A 16,586-nucleotide genomic window follows, 5' to 3' on the forward strand; every position below is an offset into this window, starting at 1 on the left:
TTATTGATTTCAGAGACGAAGGGAGAGGGAGAGAGATAGAAACATCAATGATGACAGAGAACCATTGATAGGCTGCCTCCTACATGACCGCTACTGGAGATGAAGCCCGCAACCTGGGCATGTGCCCTTGACTGGAATCAAACCCGGGACCCTTCAGTCCACAGGCTGTCCCTCTATCCACTGAGCCAAACCGGCTAGGGCAGCTTTCTCTTTTTTTTTGTAAAATGAGGGATGATCCTACTTTGCTGAGCAGATGTAAGAATTAGGATCACAAAATCCAAGTGCCTGGTTCGTTATTTTCCATCAAGCAAAGGGGTAATAAATAGCTACTTTCACAATACGGCCCTTTAGGAACGCAGTTTTAGAAGCTTTCCAGGGAATGTTTGGGTAGAAGTGGAGAGAGCAGGTATCTCTCATGTGTTTGAAGAGTTTGCTAACAAATGGAGAAGAATGGAATGAAAATAGGAAACGGGCCCTGGCTGGTGTGTTAAGTGGGTAGAGTGTCGGCCTGTGCACTGAAGGGTCTTGAGTTTGATCTCGGTCAAGGGCAGGTACCCGAGTTGCAGGTTGATACACAGTCTCGGTTAGGGCCTGTGCAGGAGGCAACCAATGGATGTGTCTCACATCATGTTTCTTTCTCTCTCCCCCTCCCTCTGTTACACTCTCTCTAAAGAATCAATGGGGAAAATATCCTCGGGTGAGGATTAACAACAACAACAAAGGATAGGAGACAGAATGGGCAAAAAAAGGATTTCATTTTTTTGTAAGAGAGAGAGGCTGGCATGTTTAGTGATAGAAAAGATAGAGCTTGCAAAGTGTAGGAGACTGCAGATGCTACAGAGGCAATTCCCCACAAGGAGACGGAATGTTTTCAGATTTTTAAAATTCTCATGGGAATCTGAATCCTCCAGCTTGGTTTTCAAATAATTGACAAGTTACCAAGTCTAGAGTTTGCTTTGGGCTGAGCAGATAGTCTTTTCATAAAACTGCTCTCTCAACCAGTGGTTATTTCAACAGAATGAGCTAACAGTTCTTTAATGGCACCACAAACTAAAAGTACAGTTTACAATGGAAATTTCAACCACAACTATTACGGCCACTAGCAAGGAAAACTTAGGCCTGAAGCAATAGGACTTGTTTCATAGAGGAGGAATGTGAATGTTATTTAAAATGGCATTTATGGTTGGTTGAATCTGTGTGTCTGTTAAAAGGGTACGGAAGGAAAAACTGGAGAGGGAAATCCAGGTTTGGTATTGGGTCCTTCCTAGGAACATTCTAAAATATGCCAGTTATAGATGAAGCAATGAGAGTGTGGGGGTAGGGGGTGGGGTAGTTTTATCCTCAAAATACTTGTATCAGTAATATATAGAATAATAAGACAGAAAAATAGGAACGGCCTGGATTAAACCATTTGAAGATTTGACTCCCCCAATAATGATATGAAGAGTAGAGTTAGCTTCATCTCCCCTCCCCCCCACCACCACCCCCTTGGAGAAATCAACAGCTTGAGTCAGCTGGAGTATTTAAAATGGCAGGAAGTTCTCAGCAGATTCATGATGCAACTACGTAAACAGTTAATACATCTGGCCCAGTCCTTTGGGTTCTTACCCTGGACAACACGGAAACAGCAACTGTCCTGTGTTTATGAGATTTAAGGAACCTTCGGGCAGTCTCTTTAAAAACCAATTAACATCAATAGCCACAATCTATTGAGAATCTATTATATATTGGCCATGGTGGTTCTTTATTTTTATTCATACTAGTGCTATTAATATGATTATAGCAAAAGCCATTATTTATTGATAATGAACAATCTTCCTTAATCCTTACAACAACCTCATCAGGACTGACACATTATACCAATTATACCTTTTTAAAAAATATATTTTTATTGATTTCAGAGAGGAAGGGAGAGAGAGATAGAAACATCAATGATGAGAGAGAATCATTGATTGGCTGCCTCCTGCACACCCCCTACTGGGCATTGAGCCCACAACCGAGGCATATGCCCTGACTGGGAATCTAACCAGACCTCCTGGTTCATAGATCAATACTCAATCACTGAGCCACACTGGCCAGGCCAATTATACTTAAACCCATTTTATATGGTCAGATAACTTCCTTTATTGCATCCTCTCATTTAAGTCTCTCCTTTATCCTAAGGGGGGACATTTCCTCCATTCAGAGCCTGGATGCCGTCACTAGGAAGTGGCAGAGCTGGAGTCGAGTAAAGGAAGGTTGGTCCCCACGGCCTGTTCTCCTGACACCAGGTGTTCAACCGCTCTCTCAAACTGTCCCCACTGCTCGTGAGGACACTCTTTAGGAAACAACCATTGAGTCGGGTAGCAGTGGCAGCCAATGTCTCTCCTGGTGGCAAACTTCAGTTAGCCCATCTGCACAAGTCAAACAGAGCCACGTCCAGAGGGAGGAAGCTGGCGTGCAGGCAGAGCCAACGTGGACAATCCCCATAGAGTGGATCCTGCCATTAAGGTCCCACTGGGCCCCAAACTGCTCTGATCAATAAAGAGCCTGAAGTGGCCCTGTTGCTCCCCCATCTCCCTCACCAGGAGCTACCATTGGAGGACCACGCTGCACGGACAGGTTCACATTGAATAAAGACATTGATGACCTAGTCAGTTTCACTGAGGATCCATGTGCAGGAGGGAAAGTTCTAGAATCCAGAGAAGGAAACCAGAAGGATCACACGTTTGATTTAATTTGAAGGTGCAGCATTGGGGGACAGTGGGGCCTAGGTGACTCCCCTCCCTCTTTAATTGTTCCATGTTATGATTCTTGTGCTTTCACAGGAAACAGAAGGTCCATGAGTTTAGGAATGCAGTGAATGTTCAGGTACTGATGCCTGTGCAACTGCCCCCCAATCCAGTGTCCCCCTCCATGAAAACTCCAGGTTGACTATTATGGAAGGAAGGGGATAGATCCCCGAACTACACAGGGCTGGGGGGAGAAAGCAACTTCTCTTGATGGATCAGGGCCAGCACCGGAGGCTTTGCCCAAATGGATGTGAAGACACCTGACCCATCAGCCTGGACATCTGGTCTGCTGCTAATTCCTTCTCTCCAAAGACAGGCTGCAGCCAGAGCTGGGCCGGACAACAGTGACTGTGCCCACCCATCCCAGGAACCAGGGATCGCTCCCCACACCTGTGCCGGGAGAGTCGGGCCAGCTGCACCTCCGGGCCTGGCAGCCCTGGCAATATTGTGTCCCCACCACAGAGGATGCCATCCATAGTGTTTGGACCTGGGAGGTGATGGAAGGAAGAAGCCAGGCAGTTTTGCCCAGATACCTGATATCTGATACTAACAACTGCTACATATTATATACCAGGTGCCCACACAGGTCCTGGCATTTAGTTACCACAGGAAACTGAGGTACAGAATATTAAGGGACTTGTCCAATGTCACCCTGCTAGTGAGAGGCAGAAGAGGACCTGGAGCCCAGGACTGACTCCAAAACACGCTTGGGGTGGAGGGGGGTTCCTTTTCCCATTCCCTCTCCTCCTCCTACCACCACCCTCTGGTAAGTCACACTGCTGGGCTCAGGATTCCAATTTCCCTTTTCTGACCCCATGGCATTGGGGGAAGCCCAGACAGACGACTAGCAAAGCTCAGGCTCTTGGTCCCCACATGGCACCCTCGGTGTGTCTCGGGAAGATGACACAAGCTCAAAGCCCAATGGACAAGCTAGAACCTGAGATGCCTGAAGCTTCCTAGGCCTCTCAGCAAAACCGCGACGACGTTGGAATACCAGGGGCCTGGCAAGCCCCCCGTTATAACAGGGGGAGGGGCAGCCTGCCCACAGGTGGGTGGGTCCAGCCGGAGGCTCCCCGGCACAGGCTCAGATTCCGGTCTTCTGGCAGAAAGGCGGACAAGGTGGGAGTTGGGATCACCCCGAGCTGCCTCCAGTTTACTCCGAATCTGCCGCCGGCCCTTCCCAGCCCCTTGGCGGAACAGAGGACCCTAGCTAGCGCTCCGAGCCTGCTTCCTCCCGCCACCCAGTCTCCCCAGTCCCGAGTCCTGCTCTTCCCAGAACCTTCCGGGCGTACCCACCTCCTCCACCGCGCTGCGCAGTTTGTGCTGCGTGTCCTCCATCAGTTCCTCCACCTCGCGGAACATCTCGTTGAGGGTGGCCTCCTCCTGCGGGTAGCTTAGAGCCGGGCCAGGCTCGACCGGAGCCGAAGTCGCGGTCGGAGCCGGCAAGGGGGCTGTGGGGATCGCTGCCAGCAGCAGGCACAGCAGGGTGCCCCAGGGCCGCCCCATCTCCACTCTGCGCCCAGCGCTGCTGCCTCCGCCTGTGTCCAGAAACCTCTGTCAGAGTGCGCCCACCCCCTCGCCAGCCACACCGCTCCGCCCCACAGCCCCCGGCACGGAGTCCCGGCCCGCCCCGGTGCTCCTGTTCCCCGCCCCCCTCAACCTCCCCCCACCCCTCACCTCCCATGGAACGAAACGGAGTCCCCCAGGACGCAGCTCCCTCGGAACGAGACGTAAATCCCGAATCCAGCCCAGCGCCCCAGCGCGCTGATCCCCTCCGTATTCCTACCTCCATTCTCACGCACAGGCTGCGCTCTGCCCCCGCCCGTAGTGATGGCCCCCTCCCCGAGCATCAGAACCCGGGTCTCCTCCTAGGCTAACAGCCCCCAGCTCACCCCACCTCCTGGGTTCAGCGGGCTAGAGCCCTGCCCTCTCCTTGGCCAGGTCAGAGCGCAGCTCTAGTGCGGCCACCGCAACCCTACCCCAGTCCCATTTAGGTGGTCAGAGCGCAACTCCTCTCTGGGTCTAACCCGAGTCCAGCGCCCGGCCCCTCTCCCACCCAGGCGAGCCAAGCAAAGCCATCCCCATCCTCGCCGCTGCCCCGCACCCACCCGACCGGACAGAGCTGTGCTCGGGACTGGACCTGCCAGGCCTCGCCTGAGGCCGCCGCGGGGCTGCGGGAGCTGGAGCGGCACGGTGGGCGGGCCCGGGTGCTGGAGCGCGGTGGGGATGCCGCAGCGCTGGTACCGAGGAAGCCCCAAGCGCCCCGCCCGCCAGGCCCCGCCCCCGGGGCGGGGCCGCGCCCAGCACGTCGCCATTGGCCAGCTAGGCGCCGGCGACCTCTCGCCCCAGGCCGGCCTTCTCTGCCTCCGCGGTCCAAGCTGTAGGAAGCCATCGCCTTCCCTGAATCCCAGGGGCCCGCGGCATCCCAGCCCATTATCATCTCTGGCTTGGTTCTTGCAACAGCGTATTGAAGGGGCCCGGGGAAGAGGTTGTTCCTGCATCCCACCTGGCCCCCTCCAAGCCATCCTCCACTCAGCATGTAGCCCTGCAGGATGAAATCGCAGCCCCTCAGTTGAGTGTTCAAGGCCCATCAAAGGCTGACCTTTATCAGTCTGCCATGGTTGATTCCTTACTCCAGCCAAGAAAGCCCACTTGTAGCTCCCGGAATAGGTCAGGAGAGTGTCAGCAGGCCTGTTGAGGATGGCAGAGTGGTCAGTACCAGTCAGCCGCAGCCAGGCTGCCCCGTGAATCCCAGCTCTGCTCTTTAAGACCTCCTCTATCTGGCCAAGTTACCAGGTCTGTCTGCGCTCTGGTGCGCTCCAATGTAAGATGGACGTTATAGCTGTAAGTGTTAACTTACATGGTTAACAAGCATGATGCGTGTGGGAACTGTGCGGCCCGTGTGGGTTGTGTGTTAGCTGTCATAATGGGAACAGAACTGACTTATTCACAGCAGACTCCCCAGGACCTAGAACAGGTGGCAATCACGTTTTTTCTTTTTTTTATTATATGAGTGCCTAGAACAGGGATTACTCACACATTTTTTTTTTTAAATAAACAAGTGTTTTATGTGTCAAACCTCCTCCTATTTCTTCCTATTTCTCTTTCCGTCTGGCCATTGCCCAAGCACCAAGTGCTTCCCCACTGCAGCCCTGCCTTGCCATGATCTACCTGGTCACTTGCCCATTTCCCCTGCTCCCTCTACCCCCCACCCCCAGGAACCAGGAGCTTGCTCCCTTTTCTGTCACCAGACTTGCTCCCTTTTGTGTCACCAGAGCCATTATACACACTTGGTCCCTGAGAAACGGATGGGCTTTATAACAATAGCTGTTGATATATCAATACAGCAACACCATTACTGAGCACTCACTATGTGCCAGGCACAGGCATAGCTCATTTAATTCTTAACCTCTGAGGTTGGTAGTACTATTTCTATTCCCATTTTAAAAATAAGGGCACTTTTCTAAGGCCGCACAGCTAGTAAATGATTGAACTGGGATTTGAACCTAGGAATCTGGCTCCAGGGCCTTCACCCTTCACTGTCAAACTCCTCTGCTATAAACCTGGCTGGGAGGTGTTGTGTATAAAGATGTTTACTGAAGCAGGAAAATGGATAAACTGGGATTTCTACAGAAAATAGAATACAGCAGTTAAAGTAATGAACAGTATTTCTGGGCAACAATATGGATAAATCTCAAAGAAACATAATGTGGAGTGGAAAAGGCAATTTGCAAAGTGATATGTACAGAATGCTATTTGTGCATATTTTGAAAACACAAAACAACAGTACATATTGTTTATGGATGGCACAAATATAGTAAAAAAATCCAGAAATGTGCAGGCTGCCTCTGAGGTGGAAAGCAGGGAAAAGATGGGGACCATCTTCAGTTGCATTTATAACATTTTATTTCTCTTTAAGAGAGATTGTGTACACAGTGGGGAGGAGTTCTGTAGCGCAAGTGTCCAAATAGTCACATCTGTTTAATCATCACAGTTGAGTAATTACATGTGGGTTTATGGGTGTGTCTGTTGTATTGTTTCCGGTATATTTTAAATAGTCTGTGAAGACATTGAAAGAAAACAACACAAAATGCAAAAGGCAAGCTCCCCACCCTCCACTCACAAAACAAAACAAAAAACCTCTTAGGGCCAAACAGACTTTGCTTAGGTCTGTTCTTGACAGAAAGGCTCACCCCCCAAAGGCCCGGCAGTGGCCTCCATCACTGTGAGGTGAGAGGCAGGAGTGGGAGGGCCCACACAGGCTCAGGTGGAGGGCATTTCTCTTCATGAAAGGCCCTCTGTCTGCTTGAATGGTTGGGAGCTTTCCTCCTCGGTGGATGGAAGCTGGAGCCAGTTAATGGCTCTGGGCAGCAGATAAGGCTTATCTGTTCCCTTCCCAGAGAGGGAACAGTACACAAACAAGGGAACCTCAGAAATCCAGAACTTCTGGGCACTCAGTCAGGATAGGTGACTATGATGCACTGATTTTTTTTTTTTTAACACTTTAACCATTCAGAATAATTAATTAGACCAGGGGAGGTTTGCTTACACATTTCTCTCTGTTTCTTTCCCTCCCATCTTAAATCGACTGGACTTGACATAACTTGGGAAAAAGGTGAAGAGATGGCTGAGAGATAACACATCTGCACAGCTATTTGATATCTATGTTCCCTGCCAGAGTGCAAGCCATGTGAAACAGCACAGGATGTGGGATGCTTGTCCCTGCAACCAGCTCCAGTTCAGCCAGGGCTTGCAGAGAGTTAGCATTGGATGAGGAGATGCTGAATAAATGAGGGGCCTGCCAGAGGCGGGGATCCTGGCCCACAAGGAATGTATAGTATATGGAAAAACAGAAGTAAGCAGACAATACCAGGACAGTAAGATGGAGGAAAAGACAGAGAGAAACTGGCGATAAAGGAAAACAACAACAACAAATGGGTGAGGAAGTACAAATTGCCAGTTATAAAAATAGTCACAGGGATGTAAAGTACAGCACAGGGAATATCCTATATAATAAAAGGGTAATATGCAAATCAACCAAATGGCAGAATGACCGGTCGGTATGATGTGCACTGACCACCAGGGGGCAGACGCTCAATGCAGGAGCTGCCCCCTGGTGGTCAGTGTGCTCCCACAGGGGGAGCGCTGCTCAGCCACAAGCCAGGCTCATGGCTGGGGAGCACAGTGGTGGTGGCAGGATCCTCTCCTGCCTCCGCAGCAGTGCTAAGGATGTCTGACTGCTAAGGATGTCTGACTGCTAAGGATGTTTGACTGCGGCTTAGACCTGCTCCCTATGGGCTCCCAAACTGTGAAAGGGCGCAGGCGGACTGAGGGACACCCCCCACCCCAGTGTTCGAATGTCTTGCATCGGGCCTCTAGTAGTCAATATATTAGTAATAACTATGTGTGGTATCAGGTGGGTACTAGACTCAGCAGGGTGATCACCTGGTAAGGTATATAAATGTCTAACCACTATGTTATTCACCTGAAACTAATATAATGTTGTATGTCAATTGTAGTTGAAAATAAATTAAAAATAAATAAATAAATCTTATATAATAAAAGAGTGATATGCAAATTAACCATCACTCTGCTACACCCAACAAGCCACGCCCACCATCCAATCAGGAGTGAGTATGCAAATTAACCCAACCAAGATGGCTGCAGCCACAGAGTGAGCAGGAGGCTTGGGTTTCCCTGGTAATGGAGGAAGCCAAGATTTCTGCACACCCTGGCTGGCCTAGGCCTCCACTCAAGGCTACAAAGTTTCAATCATAGAAGATAAATAAATCCCAACAAAAATGGCTGTGGCCACGGAGGAAGCAGGAGGCTTGGCTCCGCTCAAGGCTACAAAGTTTCAATTATAGAAGATAAATGAATCCCAGATACCAGGGCCTCCACTTAGGTCTCCGGGGGCGTGGCCAGCCTGCAAACCACCATAGGCCCCTTGCCCAGGCTGCCCCACGCCCCAAGGGAACCCCCACCCTGATCCGGGACACCCTTCAGGGCAAACCAGCTGGCCCCCATCCATGCACCAGGCCTCTATCCTATCTAATAAAAGAGTAATATGCAAATTGACTGTCACTCCAACACACAAGATGGCTGTCCCTATGTGGTCAAATTCCTGCCCCCATGTAGACACAAGATGGCCACCACAAGATGACCAGCAGGGGAGGGCAGTTGGGAGGGACCAGACCTGCAAGGGAGGGTAGTTGGGGGCAATCAAGCCTGCAGGGAAGGGCAATTAGGGGTGACCAGGCTGGCAGAGGAGGGAAGTTGGGGCAACCGGGCCTGCAGGGAAGGGCAGTTGGGGGGTACCAGGCCTGCAGAGGAGGGCAGTTAGGGGTGACCAGGCCTGCAGGGGAGGGCAGTGAGGGGCAAACAGGCTGGCAGGGGAGCAGTTAGGCATCAATCAGGCTGGCAGAGGAGTGGTTAGGGGGTGATCAGGCTGGCAGGCAGAAGCAGTTAGGGGCAATCAGGAAGGCAGGCAGGCGAGCAGTTGGGAGCCAGCAGTCCTGGATTGTGAGAGGGATGTCCGACGGCCCATTTAGACCTGATCCTACCAGACATCCCTCGAGGGGTCCCAGATTGGAGAGGGTGCAGGCTGGGCTGACGGACACACACCCCCGTGCACGAATTTCGTGCACTGGGCCTCTAGTAAATAAATAAAATGAAAAGAAAGTAACAAAGCTAACTCTTTCCAGAGCATCCATGGGGGTTGTCCATCCCTGGTGCAATGAGCCCTGGGGGGAGTGGGGCATTGTGTGGTGTCCACATGGATGACCTACCTCTCAGTCTGTTTACATTGACTAGATTGGAGATTGGCTTCTTTCTTGCTCATCAGATTCTTTCTTGGATTTTGAGACTGGAGACACCATTCAGTTGTTTGAGGACAAAAGCCAATATGGAGAAAGTCAGAGAGAAAGAGAGAGAGAGAGGGAACGAGGGGTGTGGGAATTCAGAGAAGAGAGAGTCCATGAGCCTGAGAGGGGGTGTGATGGGGCAGTGAAGCGGGGAGAGCAGCTGCCTCGCTGCATGGTGTCATTCCGGTTCTCGGTTGTAGTCTTTTGTGAAGCTGAGACCCAGCTGCACCGTCTGCCCTTAGACTCTGGAGACGCTTTTGGATTCTTCCCTTTCTGTCTGAGCTGGGTTTAGTAACTTTCTGTTACTGGCTACCAAACTGTCTAGGGTGGGGCAGCCTATATTTTAACAAGGCAATCCTTTTCAAGGGAGGTTTACCTTAGAGAAGATTACTGCCACTCTCTGAGACCCACGGATTAGAAACAGAGGGCCACAGATCCTGCGGACAGGGAAATGCCAGCCAAGGCCCTCCTCCCACTGCTAGAGGGCCCCTGACCCCCCAGTGCCAGTCCCCAATTTCACTGAGCCTTCCCAGGTCCTGCCTGGAACTGGTGATTGTTCTGATGAAACTGGTGCCAAGATTTTTCTGAATGGAAACTCCATCTGGCTTTGGAAAGAGTGTTCACGTGGATTCAGGGTTTCCATGAGTAACAGCCACTGAATATCCAAAACATACATTGACTTTGCCAAGTTTCCGTGGGTGGGTGAACAAAAGCGACCCAGAGGACCGTGATTCCTGACCATCACCCTGGGAACACGGCTCAGGAGGAATGAGCCCCGAGCCTGGCTGTCTTACTTTTTTTTTTTTTTTTTTAATCTAGCAGGTGGATTCATGTCTGCACTGCATATGCCTGCATGTGTGTCTTCAGTGGAGGAGGATGACTAAGGAGCAAGAGAATTTTGGTGGATCCAGTGCCAAAAGAGGAAAGCACAAAATTGACATTTTAGGCAACTGTAGAGGAAGAATGTCTAGAAATGTGTTTCTGCCCAGTTCTCTCCGTGGCTGGGGGGCAGCATGATGTGTTTATTTCTTCCCAGGAGCAATTTCCAGTGCCGGGTCCATCACAGAATCTCCCGCGAAGCTCAGTAAACAATGCCGATGCTGGCTGTCCTTTGGAGATGCTAACTCAGTCAGTATGAGGGGGCCCCGCAGGCTACGTTTTGGAATGGTCCTTGCTGAGGATTCTGTTCTCATCAGGTCTCAACTAAACGATCTCCTCCCACCCCAAAAGGCTTTCCGCCCATCTGTGGACCCGTGTGGTCAGGCCGCAGTGCTTCTTTCCCAGGATGTGGTTGAAGCAGCTGGAGTCGTGGAAAGAAGGCTGAATGGAGCCCCACAGTCCCGGGTTTAGGTTCTGGCTCTGATCCTGATGGCCAGGACCTGAATATCCCAGGGTTCTCTAGCTTATGGACATGTTAGTGCCCGAGCCGCAGGGCTCTGAGCCCACACCTGCTATCGCTAGGAAGATCATCTGGGAAGTCCCCCAGGATGTGTTTGTGAATCAGATTTCCGGTCACCTTCACTACCATTATCTCCCAGGCAGTGGTGCCATCCTGGTGAGAATGAACTAAGATGTAATAAGCAGTGTTTTCAACTGCCTGGCAGGGTGTTTCCAGTTAAGCAAGGTGACTGCTGCTGGCTTCTGCTATGTTAAGATCCTATGTTCAGCAATAGGAAGGAATGAGTTACTTATACAAATGACAAAGCAGATGCATCTCTAGTGTGTTATTCTAAGTGAAAGAAGCCAGACGCAAAAGACTATATACTGATTCCATATACTGGTATATATATATGATGTTCTAGAACAGGCAAAATGCTAGGGACTGCAAACAGATCATTGGTTGCCAGAGGCTGGGGTGGGGGAGGGGTTGACTATAAAGGGGTACAGGAACATTTGGGGGATTCTAGACTTTGGCTGTGGTGATAGACAGAGGGTGTTGATACACATTTGTTAAAACTTGCAGAACTATGTACTGTAAGGAACTTACAACCAGATTCTAAGACAATGGGATAAAAAAAGGAGGTAATGCAGCTTGCCCAAGGTCAGAGCCAGGGATTCCAGCAGGTGTCTTGAACTCCTGGATCCAGACTTTGAATTGTTCTGCAATCTGGCCTCTCACAACCTCAGGCAGCTCCATGGGGGAAGTAAATGGGTCTCGGGTCTCTGTCTATTGGCCAGGGACTTCAGACAAAGAGGGCAGCGGAGGGGACACCGTGGTGTGGGGAAAAAACTGTTTTCTAGTCCTGCTTTTGTTGCCTTCCAGATTTCTTGGAGAAGCTCATTTATCTCTCTAAACCATCATTTTCCCATTTTTTAAATAATTTATTTTTTATTAAAAGAGAGCACTAATAACCAACCCTAAGAAAGAAGTCCTCATTGGGAGGAACCACGGTGTCATTGTCAAGGGCAGGGGCCCTGGAGCAGCCCCAGCCCTGAGCAACTCTCCAGAGACTTGGGACAAGTCTCTCCACTTCTTTGAGCCCCACTTTGTTCATCTCTAAGGGAGGACAGGAACTGCATCTACCCATGGCAAGTTACAAAAAAATGGTTCATTAAGGCCCTCAGCAAAGAGCCTGGCCTGCAGTGAGCATCAATGAGTGCTAGCAATAAGATACTATCATCCTCAGCATCATTACCAGGCCTGGCCAACAGTCCTTGAAAAGGGAGTAGGAAACAGAGCCCCCTTTGTGTGTGCTCAGCGGGAGCTCCAGGGGAGGAAGGCAGAGCCAGGGAGAGCCCACAGTAATTTCGCTTAGACCACGAAGGGTTATGGCATCTTGAGGCAGGCAGCTCTTTTCTGTTTACGCAGGCAAACCTTTTATCTGTCTTGGCACATCGTGTGGCCAGGATGGCCAGGTCAGAAGAAGTTCACATCATAAACACGCTCCCATCCAAGCCCAGGTCCCATGGCGGAGGCTCTCACATCTTCGACTCCTTTTCTTTTCCCGCTCAGGGTCTGCACATTCCTTTCTGCAGTATGATGTCCATCCAGCCCTCTGGTCAAATGTTTGCAAGATTCAAAGGAGGGGTGCGTCCAGAGTCCTCGGGTAACTCTGGAAAGACTTCCTCCGATTGGAGCAATTTGGATAGACCCTGCTAACATGGTGTCTCATTTGTATTCCTCTGGCTGTTCCTTCTTGACCTGAAGCAGACCCGTGGAATGGGTCTATTTGCTTAGTATCTCTGCAAGACAATCGCCCCTTGCTAGCTTGTCATGCTGCTTTGAAAATTCACCCCGCTGGCCCTGGGCTGCCACAGTCAGGCAGCACAACCAGTGCCCATCACCTGTCCAGCTGGTGGCTCTCAAACATGAGCAAGCATTGGAATCACCTGGGGACAGAGGTGTTGGGTGTTAACCACAGGCTCCTAGACTTTGCATCTCTAACCATTTCCTAGGGCAGTGGTCGGCAAACTGCGGCTCGCGAGCCACATGCGGCTCTTTGGCCCCTTGAGTTTTTAGCAAAGACCAGCTTAGGAGTACCCTAATTAAGTTAATAACAATGCACCTACCTATATAGTTTAAGTTTAAAAAATTTGGCTCTCAAAAGAAATTTCAATCGTTGTACTGTTGATATTTGGCTCTGTTGACTAATGAGTTTGCCGACCACTGTCCTAGGGGAAAAAGCACACACAAACAATTTCCTAGGTGATGCCAACGCTATCTGTTCAAAACCAAATAAAATTGAAGAGTTTCCCAAGTTTTACATTCTACTTTCTGCCAGCAGCTATCACCAAACATTCTCAATTGGGTTTAAATTATAGAATCAAGAGAGGAGAATCTGGCCCGGCCAGCATGGCTCAGCAGTTAAGTGTTGACCTATGAACCAGGAGATCGACATTCCATTCCTGGTCGGGGCACATATTCGGGTTGCAGGCTTGGTGTCTAGTGGGGGGTGTGCAGGAGCAGCCGATCAATGATTTTCTCTCATCATTGATATTTCTATCTCTCTCCTCCCTTTTTCTCTGAAATCAATAAAAACATTTTTTTTTTTAAAGAGAGGAGAGACTGGTAAAAGATCTGTGCAAGAAAATGGACCATTGAAGAGGGTCCAGAAACCAGGTGGACAAAGAAAGGTGTTTATAGAATACAACTGATATTCACACGGCAGAGCTGAAAAAAAAAAAAAAAAAAAAAAAGCAGGCTGACTGTGACATCCAAGGTGAGGTGAGGTCAGAAACAGGGAGATGATAAAAAATGAGATTAGAAACAGGTTTGGATGTGGTACCTGACACAGGTTAGGCCCTAACCGTTAGGGCAAGCAGTGCAGACCCAAATCTAAACAGGGCAAATGGGTGCTGAAGAGCAGCCTGCTTTAATGAGCTGATAGCTGGATACATCCTAAAGTGGGAAGCTGATGGCTCAACAGAGAGAGAGAGAGATAAAGAGAGGGAGAGAGAGAGAGAGAGGATTTCTAGAGCTAGGATTTAAAACTAAATGTAATCAAAGTCATAAGGACCCCTTGGCTTCAGAGGGGAAAAAGCATAGTCTTTATTTTTGTAGGAAAAAAAAAAAAGAAAAGAAAGCATTTAGTTTTGCCAATCTTCACTGTACATTAAACTGAAACACAGAAACAGTGACTTTTTTTTCCATACAGGACTAATTTTTCTGGTGCATGTGGAACCCACGATCAAGAGGAGATTTTACTCAAAATTCAGGCGAGCCCTGGCCGGTGTGGCTCAGTTGGTTGGAGAGCCTTCCTGTGCCCTGAAGGTTGCTGAGGTTCCATCCCCGGTGGAGGTGTGAGGTGTGTAAGGTTTCTCTCGTGCATTGTGCATCAATGTTTCTCTCTCCCCCGCTCCCCCCTTTCTCTTAAAAAAAAAAAATCAGTAAAAACATATCCTCCAGTGAGGATTTTAAAAAATTCAGGTCATGTGTAGTGGCCATAGTTATTAATGTTGGCCAGTATTTCTCAATACTGGATAGCACATTAGAATTTTCTGGGAAGCTTTTAAACTATCAATCTCTGGTCCTCACATAAAAAATTCAGCTGGCCGAAACCGGTTCGGCTCAGTGGATAGAGCGTCGGCCTGTGGACTGAAGGGTCCCGGGTTCGATTCTGGTCAAGGGCATGTACCTTGGTTGCGGGCACATCCCCAGTGGGAGGTGTGCAGGAGGCAGCTGATTGATGTTTCTCTCTCATCGATGTTTCTAGCTCTCTATCCCTCTCCCTTCCTCTCTGTAAAATATCAATAAAATATTTAAAAAAAAAATTCAGCTGCAGTAGATTCTTGGGCCTAGAGTTGTAGTTACTATCACTTTTTTTTTCTTTGTGGGAAAAGTTTCCTAATAATTGTCCCTTGCCACATTTTTTACAAACAAGCTTAACCTTGCAATACCTTTAAACAGGTACTTCTGGTCCATGATTTGTATCCTCACAGAAAGGCCAGATATCACTTAACCATCATTGAGAATAAGAATAAGATATATGTATTAGAGTGAGAGCCCGGCCGGTGGGGCTCATTGGCTGAGTCTCAGCCTATGAACCAGGAGGTCATGGTTCGATTCCAGTCAGGGCACAGGCCTAGGTTGTGGGCTTGATTCCCAGTAGGGGCCGTGCAGGAGGCAGCCAAGCAATGATTCTCTCTCATCATTGATGTTTCTCTCTCTCCCTTTCCCTTCTTCTCTGAAATCAATTTTATATACATATAAATAAATAAAAGAATGAGATAAGTCACAACAACTCGTTGAAGAAATATCTGCTTTAGGATTGGATGTTTTCCCCACTGTTTATACTGAGTAAGAAACCATTATAATTATTATGGTGGGACAGTCTCTTCGCATAAATGTTGTTTTTCTCTTTAGGCAGAGGCGAGAAATGAATGTTGACTTATTCTAATCTCTGAACTGGTTTAAAAAATAGGGGTGGGGAGGGCAACTAGATACCAAGCTATTGGGGGCTGGGAGGCTTTGGAGTACATTGCTTTGGTTCAGGAGTAACCTTGGAAACTGGGAGACTGGCTAAGCCTTGCAGGTGAGGACAGGGGCTTCCGCTTGGAAGAGCAGGCCTGGGGAAGGGGAGAAGGGGGAGGTGTTACAGAGACAGGAAACCAGGAGTCTGACATCCACTATTTTCCTGGGCACCAGGCTCAAACCTCAGTCCCTGGCTGGCACAGCCCCTCAGCTCCACCCGCTCCCACAGTGTCTAGTCCAGGCCTCTGCTCATTGTCTGCACATGAACTTTTCAAAGGGCTTCCCAGCCTCCACTCACACCGTCCGTGGGTCCATTCTTTAATCCAACACCCTTCAATGCAAATGGGACTTTAAATTTCCTAGTAGTAAAATTTAAACAAAAAGAAACAGCCCTGGCCAGTGTTACCAGATGGTTAGAGGGTCAGCCTTTGAACTGAAGGGTCTCAGATTTGATTCTGGTCAAGGACACAAACCTGGGTCGCAGGTTCCCTGCCCCGTTGGGGTGCGTGTGGAAGGCAACCAATGGATGTGGCTCTCTCACATCGATGTTTCTCTCTCTCCTTGCTCCCCCTCACTCCCTCTCTTCCACTTTCTCTAATATCAATGGGAAAACTATCTCCCAGTGAGGATTAACAAAAGTAAAAAATATATATATATATTAAGTAAAAAGAAACAGGTACCAAAAAATTTAACAATATAGTTTACTTAACCTAATACAGCCAAAATACTATTGTTGCAATATGTAACCAATACAGGGGTGAGCAAAGGTAGGTTTGCAGTTGTTTGTATGGAAAATAATACAATAACCAATAAATAATAACGCAAGAATAAACTCGGTTTCTTGGACTCACAACTGTAAACCTACTTTTGCCCACCCCTGTATAGAACTCACCAATGAGATATTTACATGCTTTGCTTTCATATTGAGTCTTGAAAATTCTGAGGTGTGCTTTGTACTTTCAGCACATCTCAGTTTGAACTAGCCACCTTCCTAGTGCTCAACAGCCGCATGAGGCTGGTGGCTGCCGTATTGGACAACAG

At 49.0% G+C, this 16,586-nt stretch overlaps 1 protein-coding gene across 2 annotated transcripts in view; it reads right to left on the minus strand.

Annotated features, from left to right (window-relative positions):
• The window catches only part of DKK3 (dickkopf WNT signaling pathway inhibitor 3), a 43,051-nt gene extending 38,001 nt beyond the window's left edge, over positions 1 to 5,050 (minus strand). Inside the window, exons 1-2 of one of the 2 annotated variants that reach the window (XM_080641863.1) lie at positions 4,912 to 5,050; positions 4,068 to 4,309 (exon numbers count right to left, since the gene is read on the minus strand). In XM_080641863.1, coding sequence (XP_080497989.1) covers positions 4,068 to 4,277 — 210 coding nt within the window. In that variant the 5' untranslated portion in view covers positions 4,278 to 4,309; positions 4,912 to 5,050. Of the gene's footprint in view, positions 1 to 4,067; positions 4,310 to 4,879 lie in introns of both variants that reach the window. The other variant, XM_080641864.1, reaches the window with a different exon arrangement.
• Between the last annotated feature and the right edge of the window lie 11,536 nt (positions 5,051 to 16,586).

Source organism: Plecotus auritus (assembly GCF_963455305.1).
Source record: "Plecotus auritus genome assembly, chromosome: 9".
NCBI lineage: Eukaryota > Metazoa > Chordata > Mammalia > Chiroptera > Vespertilionidae > Plecotus > Plecotus auritus.